This window comes from Tasmannia lanceolata, unplaced genomic scaffold (assembly GCF_043159265.1).
Source record: "Tasmannia lanceolata isolate RefF3 unplaced genomic scaffold, GAP_Taslan_0.1 ptg000013l, whole genome shotgun sequence".
NCBI classification, from domain to species: Eukaryota; Viridiplantae; Streptophyta; class Magnoliopsida; order Canellales; family Winteraceae; genus Tasmannia; species Tasmannia lanceolata.
In genome coordinates this window covers 26,725,694-26,741,881 of record NW_027518690.1, presented here as the reverse complement: position 1 = coordinate 26,741,881, position 16,188 = coordinate 26,725,694, and the positions used below count along the sequence as shown (strand labels likewise).

General features: G+C 37.4%; 1 protein-coding gene across 1 annotated transcript in view; it reads right to left on the bottom strand.

Moving 5' to 3' along the window:
- Positions 1-16,188, bottom strand: part of LOC143891382 (pachytene checkpoint-like protein) — a 67,056-nt gene that overhangs the window by 15,376 nt on the left and 35,492 nt on the right. Inside the window, exons 9-11 of the mRNA XM_077395958.1 lie at positions 15,285-15,354; positions 4,887-4,957; positions 4,642-4,732 (exon numbers count right to left, since the gene is read on the bottom strand). Of these exons, the coding sequence (XP_077252073.1) occupies positions 4,642-4,732; positions 4,887-4,957; positions 15,285-15,354 (232 nt within the window). The remainder of the gene's footprint in view (positions 1-4,641; positions 4,733-4,886; positions 4,958-15,284; positions 15,355-16,188) is intronic.

Here is a 16,188-nt window from a genome sequence, read left to right as displayed (position 1 = left end):
TGGACAAGAAAGTATAAAGCTGTTCTTCCAGACAGAACCCTTCACAAGTCCTTAGACCTGAGAGATCTTATTGGTCTGCCGGTCCGTTCTAGGCTCTTAGTCTATCTTATAGTGATTCTATTTTTAGAGTCACATTCGGATAGAGCTATATCCTAGAGCAAACCCTCGAGACCAATAGTGATACTCAACAAGGGATTCTTTGCCCAAAAATTTAGGGATTGACATCTAAAATTTTGTCATAACGGTAGGCCTATTAAATAGCCTGCCCAGGCGGATTTGATAAAACGTTTATCGGAAAGTTTTATTAAACATTGAATTATTGTCAAAGGATTTTACAAATGCATTTGGAGGCCGAACACCGCTTGACCAAAATGGTATACCTAGAGTGGGCCAAGGGGGTAAATGGTGTCCACCTCCCATATAACTCAACTCAGTAGATGGGGTAAATGGAGTCTCAATTCAAGGCGATTTCTCAATTGGATTGGAATTGGGAGAGAGAAACAAGGATATATCAAACCAAAACTCTACTTTATATAAAAGAGAGGGGAGAACGAAATTTCAAGTTTGGAATACTCAAAAATTCGTTCTCCCTTGCTTCCCCCTTTGGAAAATAGTTTTCCATCTCTCCCTCTCTCTCTCTATCTCTATCTCTCTTCCAATTGAAATAGTTTCAAAGAGAAAGGCTTCAAATCAATTTCTCTATTCTCTACAAAAAAGGTACTGATTAGATCAGACCTTAAATAGGTGAATAAGAGTTATTCACATCACAACCGTTCAAGTAGATCAAGCAGCGTGATTCCTTGATTTCTTCTTCAAATAGGTATTTATTTATGTTTGATTAACTTAATTAACTAATTTAGACTATAGGATCTTGGGCAAAAGCAAGATCAAAAGAAAATTTTAAAATTCTATGCGATTTTTGTTCCGCTGCGCATAGCGATCTTGCCGGAAGGGGATAACCTTCCTTCAACCATCACCCGGAAAAGAGAGGTCGACGGGAAAACGAAGTAGTCGCCTGCAAGAGAGCCGACTAATGATGGGGAAACTATCGCCCGGAAAAGAGAGGTCGACGAGAAAACAAAGCCGTCGCCTGTAAAAGAGCCAACCAACGATGGGGAAACCATAACACGGAAAAAACGAAGCCGTTGCTTGTAAGAGAGCCTACCAACGATAGGGACACCATCGCCCGAAAAAGATAAGGCATAAAGCCGGAAATTAATACGTAAAACTACGCCAAGAAGATGGAAAGGAAACAACGAACATGATGAAGAACATATGGAGAACATAACAACACTCTCCCTCGGGCAAGACTACATGAACCAAGAGATGACAAGACAGAAAAACAAGACAACAAGGTAGACAATAACAACCACCAAAGGAACGAACAAAGAACTTAAAGAGAAGACAATAACACTTTCCCTCAAGAAAAGGCACAACCACAAGAGAAAGAATACTCCCCTAAGACAACAACACTCCCCCTAAAGAAAAGACACAAAGAACTACATGACAACACTCCCCCTCAAGTTGAAGGTCGAATACCTTCATCTTGCAACAAAATGAAGACAATCAAGGCATCACACCTCTCTTAGACATTTTATCAAACCCTTGGGGTGCGCCTTTGACATTAACGCAAGGACATAAAAGACAAAGAAGACAATACTAGACAACGTATAGAGAGAGATGACATCAACACAAAAGACAACACTAGACAACACTCCCCCTCAAGTTGAAGCCGAAGGTTTTCAACTTGAAGCGAAAAGAAGAGGTAGAAGTCACCAAATATCTTTCGTACATTTCACCGAACACTTGGTGGGCACCTTGGAGAGGAAGACAAAAGACATGAAACACAACAAATACAGAGGGAGAAAAACAAAGACGAGGATGAATGACAAGAAGACAACACTCCATACAGCAACCGAAACGAGAGAGAGAGAGAGAGAGAGAATAGGAGAGATTTTCTGAGATTTCCCAAGAAAGAATCTAGGGAGAGAAAATAGGGTTTTAGAGATTTTAGAGATTTTGGGATGAGATATTTTCGAAAACAAAAGGCTATGGAGTTTACAGCAACTCCAAAATAAGAAAAAAGAGAGAATAACGTGAGAGAGAGAGAGGCGTAAGAGATAGAGAAATTCTTCTTCTTTTCATTTTCTTCCCTAGGATCTTTGCTTTGATACCATATTAGAAATGTTAGAAGAGAGGAAGAAGAAGAGTAGAGAGATGGAGAGTCTCCACTAAGGGAGAAGAAGAGTAGAGAGATGGAGAGTCTCCACTAAGGGAGCTCCTCATGTATACGATGTATACATAGGCGCAAATAGGGCATCCAATTTACAATGACTACTATACCCCTAAGACTACAAGTAATACCTAAACTACCCTTTCATGTTCTTCAACAGGTCTAAAACCCTAGATTTTGATGCTCGATGGATCCCCAACCAAAGCAGCTTATGGAGCCAGGATTGTACTCATTTCCCCAAATGGAAGAACTCAGTTTTCTTTCAAACTAGATTTTGACTGCTATAATAATTAGGCCGAATATGAAGCATTGATAATTGGTCTCGACTCTCGAGATTTTATTAGATATGGGTGTTCCTAATGCTGAAATCATTAGGGATTCACAGTTGGTCATAATTCATAAAACAGTTAAGGGGAGAATATAAATGCTTGAGTGATGCTTTAATTAGATATTTTATGATCGCTCATTGCCTTGTTAAACAATTTGCGGACGAAAGTATCAGGTACATCCCTAGATTTAAAAATTTTGAGACGAATGAGTTTGCTCAGACTGCCTTTCGAATAAAGATACCTGATGGAATACATAAAATGTCGATCACTATTCAGAAAGTCATTGTCCTCACTCCTCAATACATGACTGAATGTTCAGATTGAGGTCTTGTCGTTGGATGTAAGGCAAAATAATTGGAGATATCCTATCATCCAATATCTGCAAAATCCTCACAACCAGACCGATTTGGAAAAAAGAAGAAAGACTTCGAATTATATGATACTTGGTGATGATCTTTATAGAAAAAATGTGGATAAACTGATTGAGGACCATCTCGGTTCCCCATTAACTCAATATATCATTATTTCAAAACAAATGTGGATAAACCCACAGTACTCCTCCAAATTTTGATTTTTTTTTCAACAGATTCACGAATCAGTTTCATTTATATAATGTAGTGGACACAAGTTACACAAATATTAATCAGTTTCATCTATATAATGTAGTGGACACAAGTTTCATAAATATTAAAATATCCAGTTGATTCATCCTTTGTCTATTGACAGATTCATGGCTCTTATAACTCAATTTGAAAATGATAATTGCTTTTCAGCCTACAATTATTAACATAAAACTAAATTCAAAAAAATTATTAACATAAAACTAAAAAGAAAAAACTCATCAAACCTACTAAATTTGGGATTTTGACAGATTATAGGTCCCATCTAGGCAGAAGCATGACTTTATTTGGTTAGAGTTCGAAATGCCAATCACAATTTCAAATATCATTAAGTTTATATCTTACTGTATTAAATGTTAATAAATACTGGCAAGTATTTATATCAGTATTTATATTTATATCAGAGTTCTAAACATCTTACCGGCAAGTATTTATATTTAGGGATTTGCTAGCGTCTATCGCAAAAGGCATTTCGAGGATGGCATGTTGCATGTGAGAGCAGCCACCTGTGGCTGCTCTCACATGCAACAGGCCATACGCAAAATGCTTTCTGCAATGGACACTAGCAAATCCCTTATACTTATATCAGTATGTTGAAGGGGGTTTGTATCAATGAATGTTACAGTACGGTGGGTGAAAAGCATGTCCTCTGCTCTATTTGATAATGATAAGATGATATCGACTCAACAACTACATTATTGTTCCTCAGATATGTCTTTTCTCTCTTCCCTTTTGGCATGCTAGGGGTTGTCTTCCCCTCTATTTATGCTTTGGGTTTGCTTCTCTTCCAATTTTGTTTTAAGCAGGAATAGGAGCGCCATTGGCTGGTGGAGATACAGACAACTTGTATGTGCTATGAATCAAATCCAAGCTTAGGTCCCTTGGCATTTATAATACATTATCTAGGGCAAATTGGACTTAATATGTAGTGTCCCCTTATCTCAAGCATGTATTGTGGAGCAATGGCTTAGACATTCTAGGTGGGAATGGTGTCACTTATCAATATGATTGCATTGCGCTTGGTCATATTACTCTATTAATGTGTCCCTTATTGCTTGTAGTTGTGATTTCATCTTGTCTAGAGTTGTAAGTTCATATGGTAAAGTTATGTACTTTGTGAAAGAACTTTAAGGTATATGTATTTAATAATATTTACCTTTATTAATAATTGAAGTTTCGTTCCAAGCATGAACAGTCTAGTATGGGATGAATCTACTGAGAATGGAGCATATATATGGCAAGTCCGAAGTGGCTACTGATCTATTTCTCCCAAAGCATGAATCAAGGGTTGGGGAATTCAATATATGGAAAACAATGGAAATGGACTTGGTCGAAAGTGAACAAATGAGACCAAAAGCACTGATGGCACAGGTTAACAAGTGTAATAGAATAACAAATGCTAATAAACAAGTAACAACGAAATCAGTCTCTTGAATTCTGGAATTCATAAAGGGATTACCAATTGCAGTCGTTATGTTTGATGTTGTCAGAATGATCACGTTCGGCCAAGATTTTAATTTATCCATTTGAGTAAGTAAAGCATTCACAACCTGATAAGAACAAAAAATCAAGAGTAAACATAATTTCTCCTTGAAAATTTTCAAAAAAAAGAAACCATAATTTCTCCTTGTGTGGTTTGACAAAGATACTTGGCGACTAGTAAACTATTAAGTATACATGGCTGGAGGTTTACACAAACATTACCCGAATTGAGTCCGAGGGTTCGGAACCAGATAAAGCAGCCTGTCTGGCTGCAGCAAGGCTTTCAACCTCATCTATGGAATCACATATTCGAAAATCGAGAATAAAAAATCAGTTCACAAATTTCAGTAGTTGATGTACATGAATTTTCACAGGTGATCAGGGAGAATGCATGCAATTAATTCGAGTATTATACAATTTGCTGTGGTTAAATGGCAAACTAAATTTGAGGTATTGATATTACTGATACATCACAAATACCAACCCTGATGAAAACCAAGTTCTATAAATTAATGATAAAATTTGCACAAAATGGGCTTCATTCTCCCTGAGACTCTACAATATAATTTAGAAGGCAGGCGAAACCAAAAATAGTATCACTAAAAACAAAAGGCCATTAGTCCAAATTCACTAGTACAGATGAAAGATTATTTTCCCTTAGTCAGACTGCACATATAATTACTTGGTTGCTCGTGTTATGCAACTGTATGTCATAGATACAATCTTCGACGACCTACATTTATGTTTCATACGCAATTTAACTCAAGTTTTTGGCACTTGATGATAAATCCTAGATCTTATAAAAACCTTAACTAACACTCTTTCCATAAAGTTAACCCATTAAACACGTAGGGGAAAGATAAAATTATAAATTATAACTCATACATCAGTTATTAATAATGGAAAGATACATAATTGTGTTTCACATTTGTTTACATGTGCCTAAAATTGTTATAGAAACTTTGAAAGGTACTCTGCTCAATTATCTGTCAAACGCAATTGACTCAAGCTTTGGCACTTGATCATAAATCCTAGATCTTATAAAAACCTAAACTAACACGCTTTCCATAAAGTTAACCCATTAAACTCGTAGGGAAAAGATAAAATTATAAATTATAACAACTCATACATCAGTTATTAATAAGGGAAAGATACATAATTGTGTTTCACATTTGTTTACATGTGCCTAAAATTGTTATTGAAACTTTTAAAGGTATTCTGCTCACTAAGTATGAATTTGGTTTGAAACAGACAAGAAGATCTCTAAAGGAAACCAAGCTTAGCTGATCTTCATTTCATTTTTCTCTATAGAAGAGCAAAGACTGCGCCAAAGGGTAGAAGGATCTCTCACCTTAGAAAAAAAAAGTCCATGAATCATAAAGATGAAACCATTTGCTTATCTCCTTTCCTCTAGCATCTGGCAAAAGTGATTTTGGTAGATAAATCATTTTTTAGTGGTATAAATATGTTAAAGTTGCATTCACTAGTAACATACTTGATGTGAAAACATATCCAGTTGATTCACTCTGATGCATGGAGTAATATTAACACTTATCATATTGGCTCCTTTTATGATATCACATTTATTAATGACTTCACCCATGCTCCTTGGATTTGAATTTTTCAATATTATTTTTGTTGAGCCGACTATGGGATGACCATTTGTTGTTCTGATGTCAGAGTAGTTTTGGATTTCGCATCTCCATGTGGTGAGAGGCATGCAATAGATGTAGAGCTTAAAGGTACTAATTTTGGAGTGAGATGCTAGGCTAACATTGACATAGGATAGAGTATTGATTGAGGCAGATTCACTTATCACTATCTATGGGATGACCATTTGCTGTTCTGATGTCAGAGTAGTTTTGGATTTCGCATCTCCATGTGGTGAGAGGCATGCAATAGATATAGAGCTTAAAGGTGCTTATTTTGGAGTGAGATGTTAGGCTAACATTGAGATAGGATACAGTATCGATTGAGGCGGATTCACTTATCACTATCTTGCGGCTTAATAGACCTCCATGGAAGATCTTAGGCTTATTTAAGGAGGTGAAGGATATATTATCCAGATATAAATGTGTTCTTCCACCCACATCTATCACGAAGTAAACTTTCAAGCTGATAGTTTTGTGCAGAAGCCACAGTTTGACATCATAAGCCTAAGTTGTGATTTTGGTTTTTATCGATTAACATTTTGCCATCTTGGTTTTGTTGGACTTCCAAATGTTGTACTTGGTAAGCATCTCTACTTTTTTTTATCCATCTATTTGCTGAAAAGAAACAAAGAGCAAGTTCAAATCTTGGCCTTCTAGTTTCCATGCCTGTGGAGAATCGAGGTCATGGAAGGAAATAGGAACCAATGTTTTGATGCATTTCAGGCCTTACAAGACAAGTGACTATATGAAACAATAAAAGATAGTGTGAGAGCTCCAGTCTTGCATCAAGAATAAGTAGGGAACCTATGGACAGAATCTGAAATCCATAAAGAAAATTCCACTAATCCACCAAAAGGCAGTAACGGGGTGTAAATTGGAGGAAAGTATCATCATGGTGATTTGGGGCACCAAACTCAACATGCGGAACTGCACATTCTATCGAAAATTATATCTATAAGAAAATTTTGATGAGTTTATTTATAAATAAGACATTATTCCCTGGAGTTCGGGACATTTTTCAGTGATTGAAGGATGAGAGTTCAGGAATTCTTTGGCCATCGTCGGGAGAACTCCCCGCGGGGATCCTTTACCTGGGACGAAACATAGCCGCTACTCAGTTTTTGAAGCTCAGCAGTCGTTGGAGATTGACAGGGACTGTTGCAGGAAAAACTTGGTTCTCTTAGGTAATGGACGAAGCTTACATCCATCACCTCGATCCTCACTGAGGAGCCTCGGGAGTATGACCTTATTTCCAGAAATGAGGGGGAGAGAACAGTTGGTCCTAGAGGAAATCTTTCTAATCGTAGAAAGAACTCAGGAAGGTGATCGGAGGATCTTGGACTACCATCAACCTCGAATCAAGCTGAAGATTGGAAGTGTGTAGTCTGTGGATACTACAACTTCGGCACTGGAAGCGAATGTAGAAAATGTGTGTGTGATAGGGAGGAAGGGCAAGTTGGAAAAGACGGGGATCACTCATCGCGAGGAAAGAGAGAGGTATTGTCCTCCCCTGATTTGGGAGCTAATGCGAGATTCCCAGAAATCTCCATAGCCGAAATTTAGCCCATTTCCTGGAGTTCCATAAAAAATTTCCATCATTTGCATGCATTTTCATAAACTTTCGTAATTTTACTATATTTACACTAAAATGTATGAGCGAAACCAACATGTTTCCATTTCAATGGCGACCAACAAGCATACTGAAATGAACATTTATAACCTTCAATGCAATGCAAAACTGCATGTTGAACCCATAGGAGCACGAAGCGGGTGCTGGGCAGGGACGGGGGCGGGGGCGGGAGACTGGGAAGCATGGATGTCTAGATGAGTCTAAGGTTGGGAGCACCGTGGGATCTCTGGAAGCTCCTTCCTAAGGTGCGCCAAATCGAGGTTCCGAGTCGGGAGTGACACCCCGAGGGAAGATTCCTGCTTCTATGGTTGAACCTTAAAACCATTATTTTAAAACTCCCCCGCGTCAATGTGGACTCCCCTAATTTGACTCCCTTTTACCATGGCCGCATTCCGCATTTTGTCCTACAAAGCCAATGAAAACTCCTTTGATTCTCTCAAGTTATGACTATCTCAACCGAGTACTCAGCCACGCCAACCGAGTACTCGACCGTGTCATTCTGACTTGACTAGGATTTTCCTCGGTCATGTTTTAACCCGAATCCGTATTTTAAAACACACTGCTTAAAGCAAAAAAAAAAAAAAAAAAAAAAAAAAAAAAAAAAAAAAAACTAGAAGGAAAATGACCTATGAAAATATCTTTCACAAAATTTGTATTATTAATTGCATGTTTAAATATTTATATTGGGTTCCAGGAACACCAAAATTGGAAATATGTGGGGCTATTTGGCTCTTCTTGATATTTTGAATCGAGGAGGTTTAAGTAGGGATTTTCATATAGGACATGTATATATCTTTCAAAAAAAATATAGGACATGTATATTATTAGAAACAATTTAGGACGGAAATGGTATTCTCGGAGGAGATTCAGATTACTTTTATTTAGAAAATTTATGTTTCTGTTCTTAGAGGATTCTAAATTGTTTTTAGACTTCTATAAAAGTGTATTAAAGTAGGAAATGAGTTGAAGGCCGATGGAACTTACGTCCAAGGAAAAAAACCCTTGTGGATGTGAAAATGGTCTACATAAATGATGCAAAACACTATTTTTGGTAAGACTTCAATTTATTACAAAATTTGATGTTTATGCAAGTTATTCATTGCGGTGCTACTATTTACATTGAGTGCAACACCCAAAATCGTTGTTCTTTCTATCTTCTTTTTGTTCTCTTTATGTATTCTATTGCTTTCTCTTCAATATGAAATTCTTTGCCGCTGGTTGTGAATTTGTATCCTATTGGTACCATAACAAGTTAATCCCTACACGATTACATTGATTGTCAGATTAGTTAATGAATTCATCAATAAGCTTTTAATTCCTCAATTGGTTATTCCCCAATTCTCGTTTGGCATGTAGTCCATGTTAGGCTTATTGCGCACTTTTGGAAGATATGTACATTAGAAATATGCAAGAGCAGAAGTAGGTAATAGCAACCAAGTGCATCCTTGAGTTGAGTGAGGAGCAACTTCACACATTACTCATGAGCTTGTGTGGTTGAAGGCTCTAGTGATTGAGGTTGGAATTGGTGTTTGTTGGTGAAGAGAAGAGAAAGGAGAAGCGAGTGGAAGAAAGAGTGTGAATTAGGGATGAGCTCGCCCTCACTTGTGTATTTATATAAAAGAGGATAAGTACAAAGACCAAAGTGCCCTTAGGCACATATACACTTCTAACACTCCCCCTCAAGTTGGAATGTAGATGTCATATACATTCCTAGCTTGTTACAAATATCATTTATCTTGGCTTTACTCAAGGGCTTTGTAAAAAAAACCGGCTAGCTGATCTACTGATATAGTGAAAGTAGTGCATATGTCCCCGTTTTGGATCCTTTGGCGCATGAAGTGACAATCCACCTCTATGTGTTTGGCTCGTTCATGAAACACTAGATTGGTGGCAATGTGAATAGCTGCTCTATTAACATAGTAAAGCTGAGCAAGAGGGGAAGGGAAGCCAATCTCAGATAAAAAATAGCGCAATCAGATGAGTTCTCCGCCTCTGTGTGACATGGCACGATATTCCACCTCTGCACTTGACTCAGCACCACGTCTTGTTTCTTACTTTTCCATGACAAAGTTGCCTCTAACAAAAGTACAATATCACGTGGTAGATCTCCTGTCTGCTGGTGATCCTGCCCAGTTTGCATCACAATATCCTTCCAACTTCTCATGCCCATGCTTCTTGAATAGCAAGCCTCTGCCCGGCACACTTTTCAAGTAGCGAAGAATCTGAATCACGGTAGCCCAATGGGAGTTGCGTGGTGCACTCATGCATGGTTTTAAATTTCGGCCTAAACATTTCGGTTCCGTTGGAAAACGAAACGAAATCCACATTCAGTCGGAAAAGTGCCAAACTTCGCCGAAACATTTCGGAAATTTCAGCCGAAATTTCACCCGAAATTTCGGGTGAAACATTTCGGAAATTTAGGTGAAATTTCGAAACTTTCGGTAAAATTTTTACAAGATTTCGTCCGAAATTTCGTACTGAAACTGAAACGTTTCGATTTCACTGATGACCGAAACCGAAACCTAGATTTAAAACCTTGCACTCATGAACTGGCTAACCACCCCCACTGCATATGAAATATCGGAGCGAGTAACTGTGAGGTAAATTAGCTTCCCAACTAGACGTCTATATATGCTAGGGTCATGTAACAAGTCTCCCTCATCTGGATGTAACTTTGTATTTGGGTCCATGGGAATAGCAGCCGGCTTCATTCCCATAGAGCCAGTCTCATCTAAAAGATCTAGTAGATACTTCCTCTGTGAGAGGGAGAGACTGCTACCATAATAAGCTACCTTGATCCTCAAGAAGTATCTAAGACGCCTAACATCTTAGCGGGGTACGAGGGGCTTGAGTGAAGGGAGGGAGGTCGTGGGAGGTTGGAAGAGAGAGAAAGAGAGGAGGGGAGGCAAGGGACTGGGGTGGAGGGAGGGATGTCACGGGGGTGTTGGGAGGTCACGAGAAGGAGAGGGGGGTGTTACATGAAGAGATGTCGTGGGGAGGTGGGGGGGTCTGTAGAGGCTGAGAGTGGGGGCGGGAAGGAGGAGGCGGCAGCAATTAGGGCTGGGGTGGAGAAGGGCTTAAGGTTAGGGTAGAAGAACAAGGGGAAGGAGGTTGAGGGTTGGGTTAGGGTAGATGAAGAACAAGAGGAAGGGTTTCCTCAATGTGGTCCCTAGGGATCTGATACCATGTTGGAGAAGAGAAGAGAGTGGAAGAAAGGGTGTGAGTTAGGGATGAGCTCCACCTCACTTTTTTTTTTTTTTGAAAGATAGCTCCCCTCACTTATTTATTTGTATAAAAGAGCATAAGTACAAAGACCAAAGTGCCCTTAGGCACATATACACTTCTAACAGTGTTGATTAACCAATTTCAATGTACTCCAATAATAAGGCAATTAGGACCAAGAACATAGAGGTCGACAATGACTTCATCATAAGGAAAGGTGATTTAAGGAGTGTGTAAATGTTACGTTCTATATACATGTAGCCAGGGTGTTTACCAAAGCACTTGGATGGAATAATATATGCCTAATTCTTAGCAAGATTGACATGATGGACATCTATGACCAAACATGAGGAATCATTTTAAAAAATGACCAAACATGAGGAGTACGGTGGATGTGTTGCATATTATCATGTTCTAGCTGCATATCCTATTTTCGATGTCTACATAATTAATCATCTTTCTTGGGTACTATTACAAGAAAATTAGCATAAAATGCATTCTTCGTGGAAGAGTTAATGTAGGTGAAAATGACCAAGAACATGTGGTTTGTCATTGACTATAAAGCATGGAACAAGTGCCTTCTTCTTGAAGCATTATTTTTGTCATCATATTTATAGCCTACTTTTTGTGCATTAAATCTTGTTCTTTTGGCTTGATTTTGGTATCAATAGAAAGGTTTTTTAATTAACTATCTAACGAGTTCACAATCACACGACTTGGATGCGATTTGCGGAAGTTATGAGCGATTTACGGATGTAGTACATGTCTATTACGGGATTTCTATTTAGGGTTATTTTGTAGAAATTTTTAACTTTTATTCGGGTTACTTTAGATGGACGACTCAGATTAGTTGCTTGGTTTATAAGTTAGCTTTTAGGCTTTCTTTTCTTATAACCATAGTTTTAAATTTCGTTCGAAATATTTTGGTTTCGGCCAAGGCCGAAATGAAATACACCATGAATCGGAATTTTATAGGATTTCTCCGAAATTCTGAAATTTTACCGACCCCTTTTAAACAAATTTCCACAGAAAAGTAAAAGATTTCCACCGAAATTGCTGAATTTTCCATCAAAATTTTAGACATATCTGCGAAATTTTTAAAAATACCAAAATCTTTAACCTAATCTTACGTGATTTCGGCTAACATTTCCACCAAAACCGAAATAGTTCGATTTCAGTGGTGACCGAAACCGACATTGAAACCGAAATTTAAAACCTTTCTTATAACCATATGTTATCAGACCATTGTAATGGACTTAGTTAAATGATTGAATTTTTTGAAAGTGGCCTTTAGACTTTGGAGTTCTTTAACTTTAAAGTTTCTAAGATTAGCCACTGCAGGAATATTTTCTAGTTTCGCTCTGAGAAACTCGACTTTGATGGAATCAAAGTAAATATAATCTCTTTCGACAGTAATCAAAGTATTCTATTCCGAACGTCTATGATCGAAGGGCCTTCTTCATTTTATCTTTTTGACTCTGCTGCTAGGCAACGAGGAACTTCCAGATTTTTAGACTGCATGAGGTGGTACCAAAGCAGATTCTTTCCTTGGGTTGAAGAAGTTTGGCAACGACATTTGCATGGACTCATGATAGCTACAATGTACCTTCGATCGGTTCAAAGGAGAGTTGTTGAATGTCACGAATGGGAGGTAATACCAGAATTTGAAACTCTTTTATAGTTACTTAGAGTAAGAAATCATAAATAGGGTGTCACCACCAATATATGATGAATATTCAAATGATAAATATTTAATCATTGCTAAAAGTTCAGATGATGAGTCATTGGCTTTTGATGGTAAACCAATGGAAATTTACGAGACAGGTGAATGGGAAAACGTTAAATCGATTTCTTCATCAATTTATATTGATCTATTTTTATTAAATCATACATTGAAGCCTGCAATGGAAATTTATGAATTCAAGCAGGTTCAAGATCAAAACAAACTATATTTTCGTCCTTGGGATTATGTAGCAAGGTCTGATCCTCGAGCGTTTCAGTCAACGAATGTTCGATAATTCAAAACTCGAGGACTAGTTTTTTGAACCAAGGGAGAATAATACATACCACCAAGAACATGCAGTCTATCATTGACTACAAAGGGTAGAACAAGTGCCTTCTTCAACAATTATTTTCATCATCTAATTTCTAGCTTACTTTTTATGCAGCGAATCTTGTTCTTTTGGCTTGATTTTGGTATCATTAGAAAGGTTTTATGATTACCTATCTGGCAAGCCCATTGACTACAAAGGGTGGAACAAGTGCCTTCTTCAACAATTATTTTCATTATCTTATTTCTAGCTTACTTTTTACACAGCGAATCTTGTTCTTTTGGCTTGATTTTGGTATCATTAGAAAGGTTTTATGATTACCTATCTGGCAAGCCCATGATCACACAATTTGGATGTGATTTGAGGAAGTTATGAGCGATTTACGGATGTAGTGCGTGTCTATTAGAGGAATTCGATTTTAGGGTTATTTTTCTCGAGGCTTTAACTTTTATTTAGGTTACTTTGGATGGATGACTAAGATTAGTTGCTTAGGTCTTATCACTTGTTAGCTTTTAGAATTTTTTTTTCTTACAAATAGAAGTTTATCAGAGCATTAAAATGGACTTCTTTGACTGATTGAATGAAAATTTGGCCTTTAGGCTTTTGAGTTAATTGAGAACTTGTTGGGTTGCTGGGATTAGACCCTGCACGAGTATTTTCCAATTTCTCTTTGAAAAACTTGATTCGATGGGATCGAAGTAAATATAATCACCTTCAACGGTGATCGAAGCATTCTATTCCTATTCCATACGACGGTGATTGAAGGTCCAAATTTCTTCTTTATTTTAACTTTTTTTGCCTCTACTGCTAGGCAACGAGGAACTTCTAGGCTTTTGGACTGCATCACGTGTCAAGAAGATAAATGAGATTTCATTAGCTATGATATTTGTACATGAGCTTAATTGTTATTGACTTAGGGATACATCAGCCAAGGGAAAGAAATCTGTCATACTTCATACCATGTTAATTAATTTTGTTAGAAATGGAGTTTAGGGTTAAATGAGAGGAAGAAGAAGAGTAGAGATATGGAGAGTCTCCACTAGGGAGCTCCTCATGTAAAGGATGTATATATAGGCCCAAATAGGGCATCCAATGTACAATGACTACAATGCCCCTAATGTTACAAGTAATGACTAAACTACCCTAAGACACTACTCAACAAATTTTAGCAGTTATGGTTGGTGTTCAATATGATCAATTTTCCCCTCGTTTTTGTAAACCATGGAATGGTATTTTAGTTGAACAGTAACGTTGTTTCCTTAGTTAAGCAACTTACCTTCAGCTCAACAAGGGAGGCCTAAGCACTTACCATTTGCATGCAAATAGTTCCCAAACAAAACTTTCCATACCTATTTGATATTTTTATAAGCATGTAGTTGCAAATGTCATCGTTTGTAGAAACCTTTATGCAATACAGGAAGGTCAGAAGCCCATGTTTATAGTATGATAATAGTATCTAACAATGTTTCTTACACTATTTTTTTTACTAATAAATTTGTGGTTGTAAAATTAGATGACTCAGAACGCGGCCAAAGTAAATCCTAGATGACTCAGCGAAGCGCGAGAGAGTACTTTGTTGATCCGATCAAGTACTCAGTTGATGAGGACACAACTCGGGAGATTTAAAGGAGTTTTTTTATGGACGATTTCAAGAAGTTTTGATGGACTTTGTAGGAAAAAATGCAGACTCGGACAAGAATGTGGTCGAGGTAAAAGGCAGTCGACTCGGACAAGTTGACGATGACACGGTGGAGTTTTGAAACTATGGGTTGGATAGCACATATGCCTTTCGTAAAGGTATATAAAAAATGCAAATCAATATCGATCACAGAATAATATTCCAGAAGGCTGCATAAAGTGACATAATAACAAGAAAAGCAACCACAAGGTCAGTAAATTTTATCAGCAGAGATACAAATGAATTTCACACAGAATCTGTTTAGGCGTTTACCTCTAAAATAAGGCATGAGTCTCACTTTCACCATTGGTGGACAGCAAATAAATAACTTTAGAGATAAAGATCAATAACAAAAAGTGGATAGATGATACAAAGCACAAAACTCACCAATCAAAACAAATACCAAGTTGCTTTCTTCCTCCACCATCTCCTGAATTTTTTGGAAAAGTTTTGCAACCTGTTTTAAAAGAATAGACACCAACAAGAAACATAGATGGCTCCTATCAGCGTACTAAAACTTGGACAGTTGCCGAACCCAGGTCGAGTCAATCAAGAAGTTGAGTCAATTCAATGAATGATTAATGATGAATTGTTTATAACATATATAGAGAATAAATGTATGTATGTATGCTATAGGTATTTTAGTAGAAACTCTACTCAGTTTTTTCTAGAGCCTCAAAAGATTGACTAGACACACTTAGTTGAACTGTGTTTTGAAATCTTTTAAACATGATAGATCATAAAAACCAACCAACATTTGGACCTGGTGTATACAGCCTAATAATAATCAGAGACTATTAATAAATAATACCAAATGATGACAGACAAATGAAAAACGTAATTTTATGTTTTATGGTCAAAAATCAAAACTGAGCACCAGCTTATTCGGTGTTGATTGTGGATTCTTCCAGTAACGCAACACGTATAGCAACACGTATACACCAAAAGCAAGATGGTTGCATAAATATATGAACTACATAAAATTGATTGTATTACTCTAAGGAACAATGTGGGCAGCCAAAAGTAAAGGTGTGACCACCGTTCAGATGATCCAAACAGTTTATCAATTGGTCTCCAATACAGATGGGCCATGCCCCAACTATCCCCTACAAGAAATACGGCTAAGCTTTTGTGGAGATTTTATGCCTGAAGGCAGACCGAAAGCAATTTAGTGTTTTACTTGGCTAAAAATTGGAGCATTGAGATTCTCGAAGAACGTATTAGCATTGCCCCACTTGTTTCGAACAAAAATACCACCACATATTCAATTTTGAATAGTTTATTTCTTTTT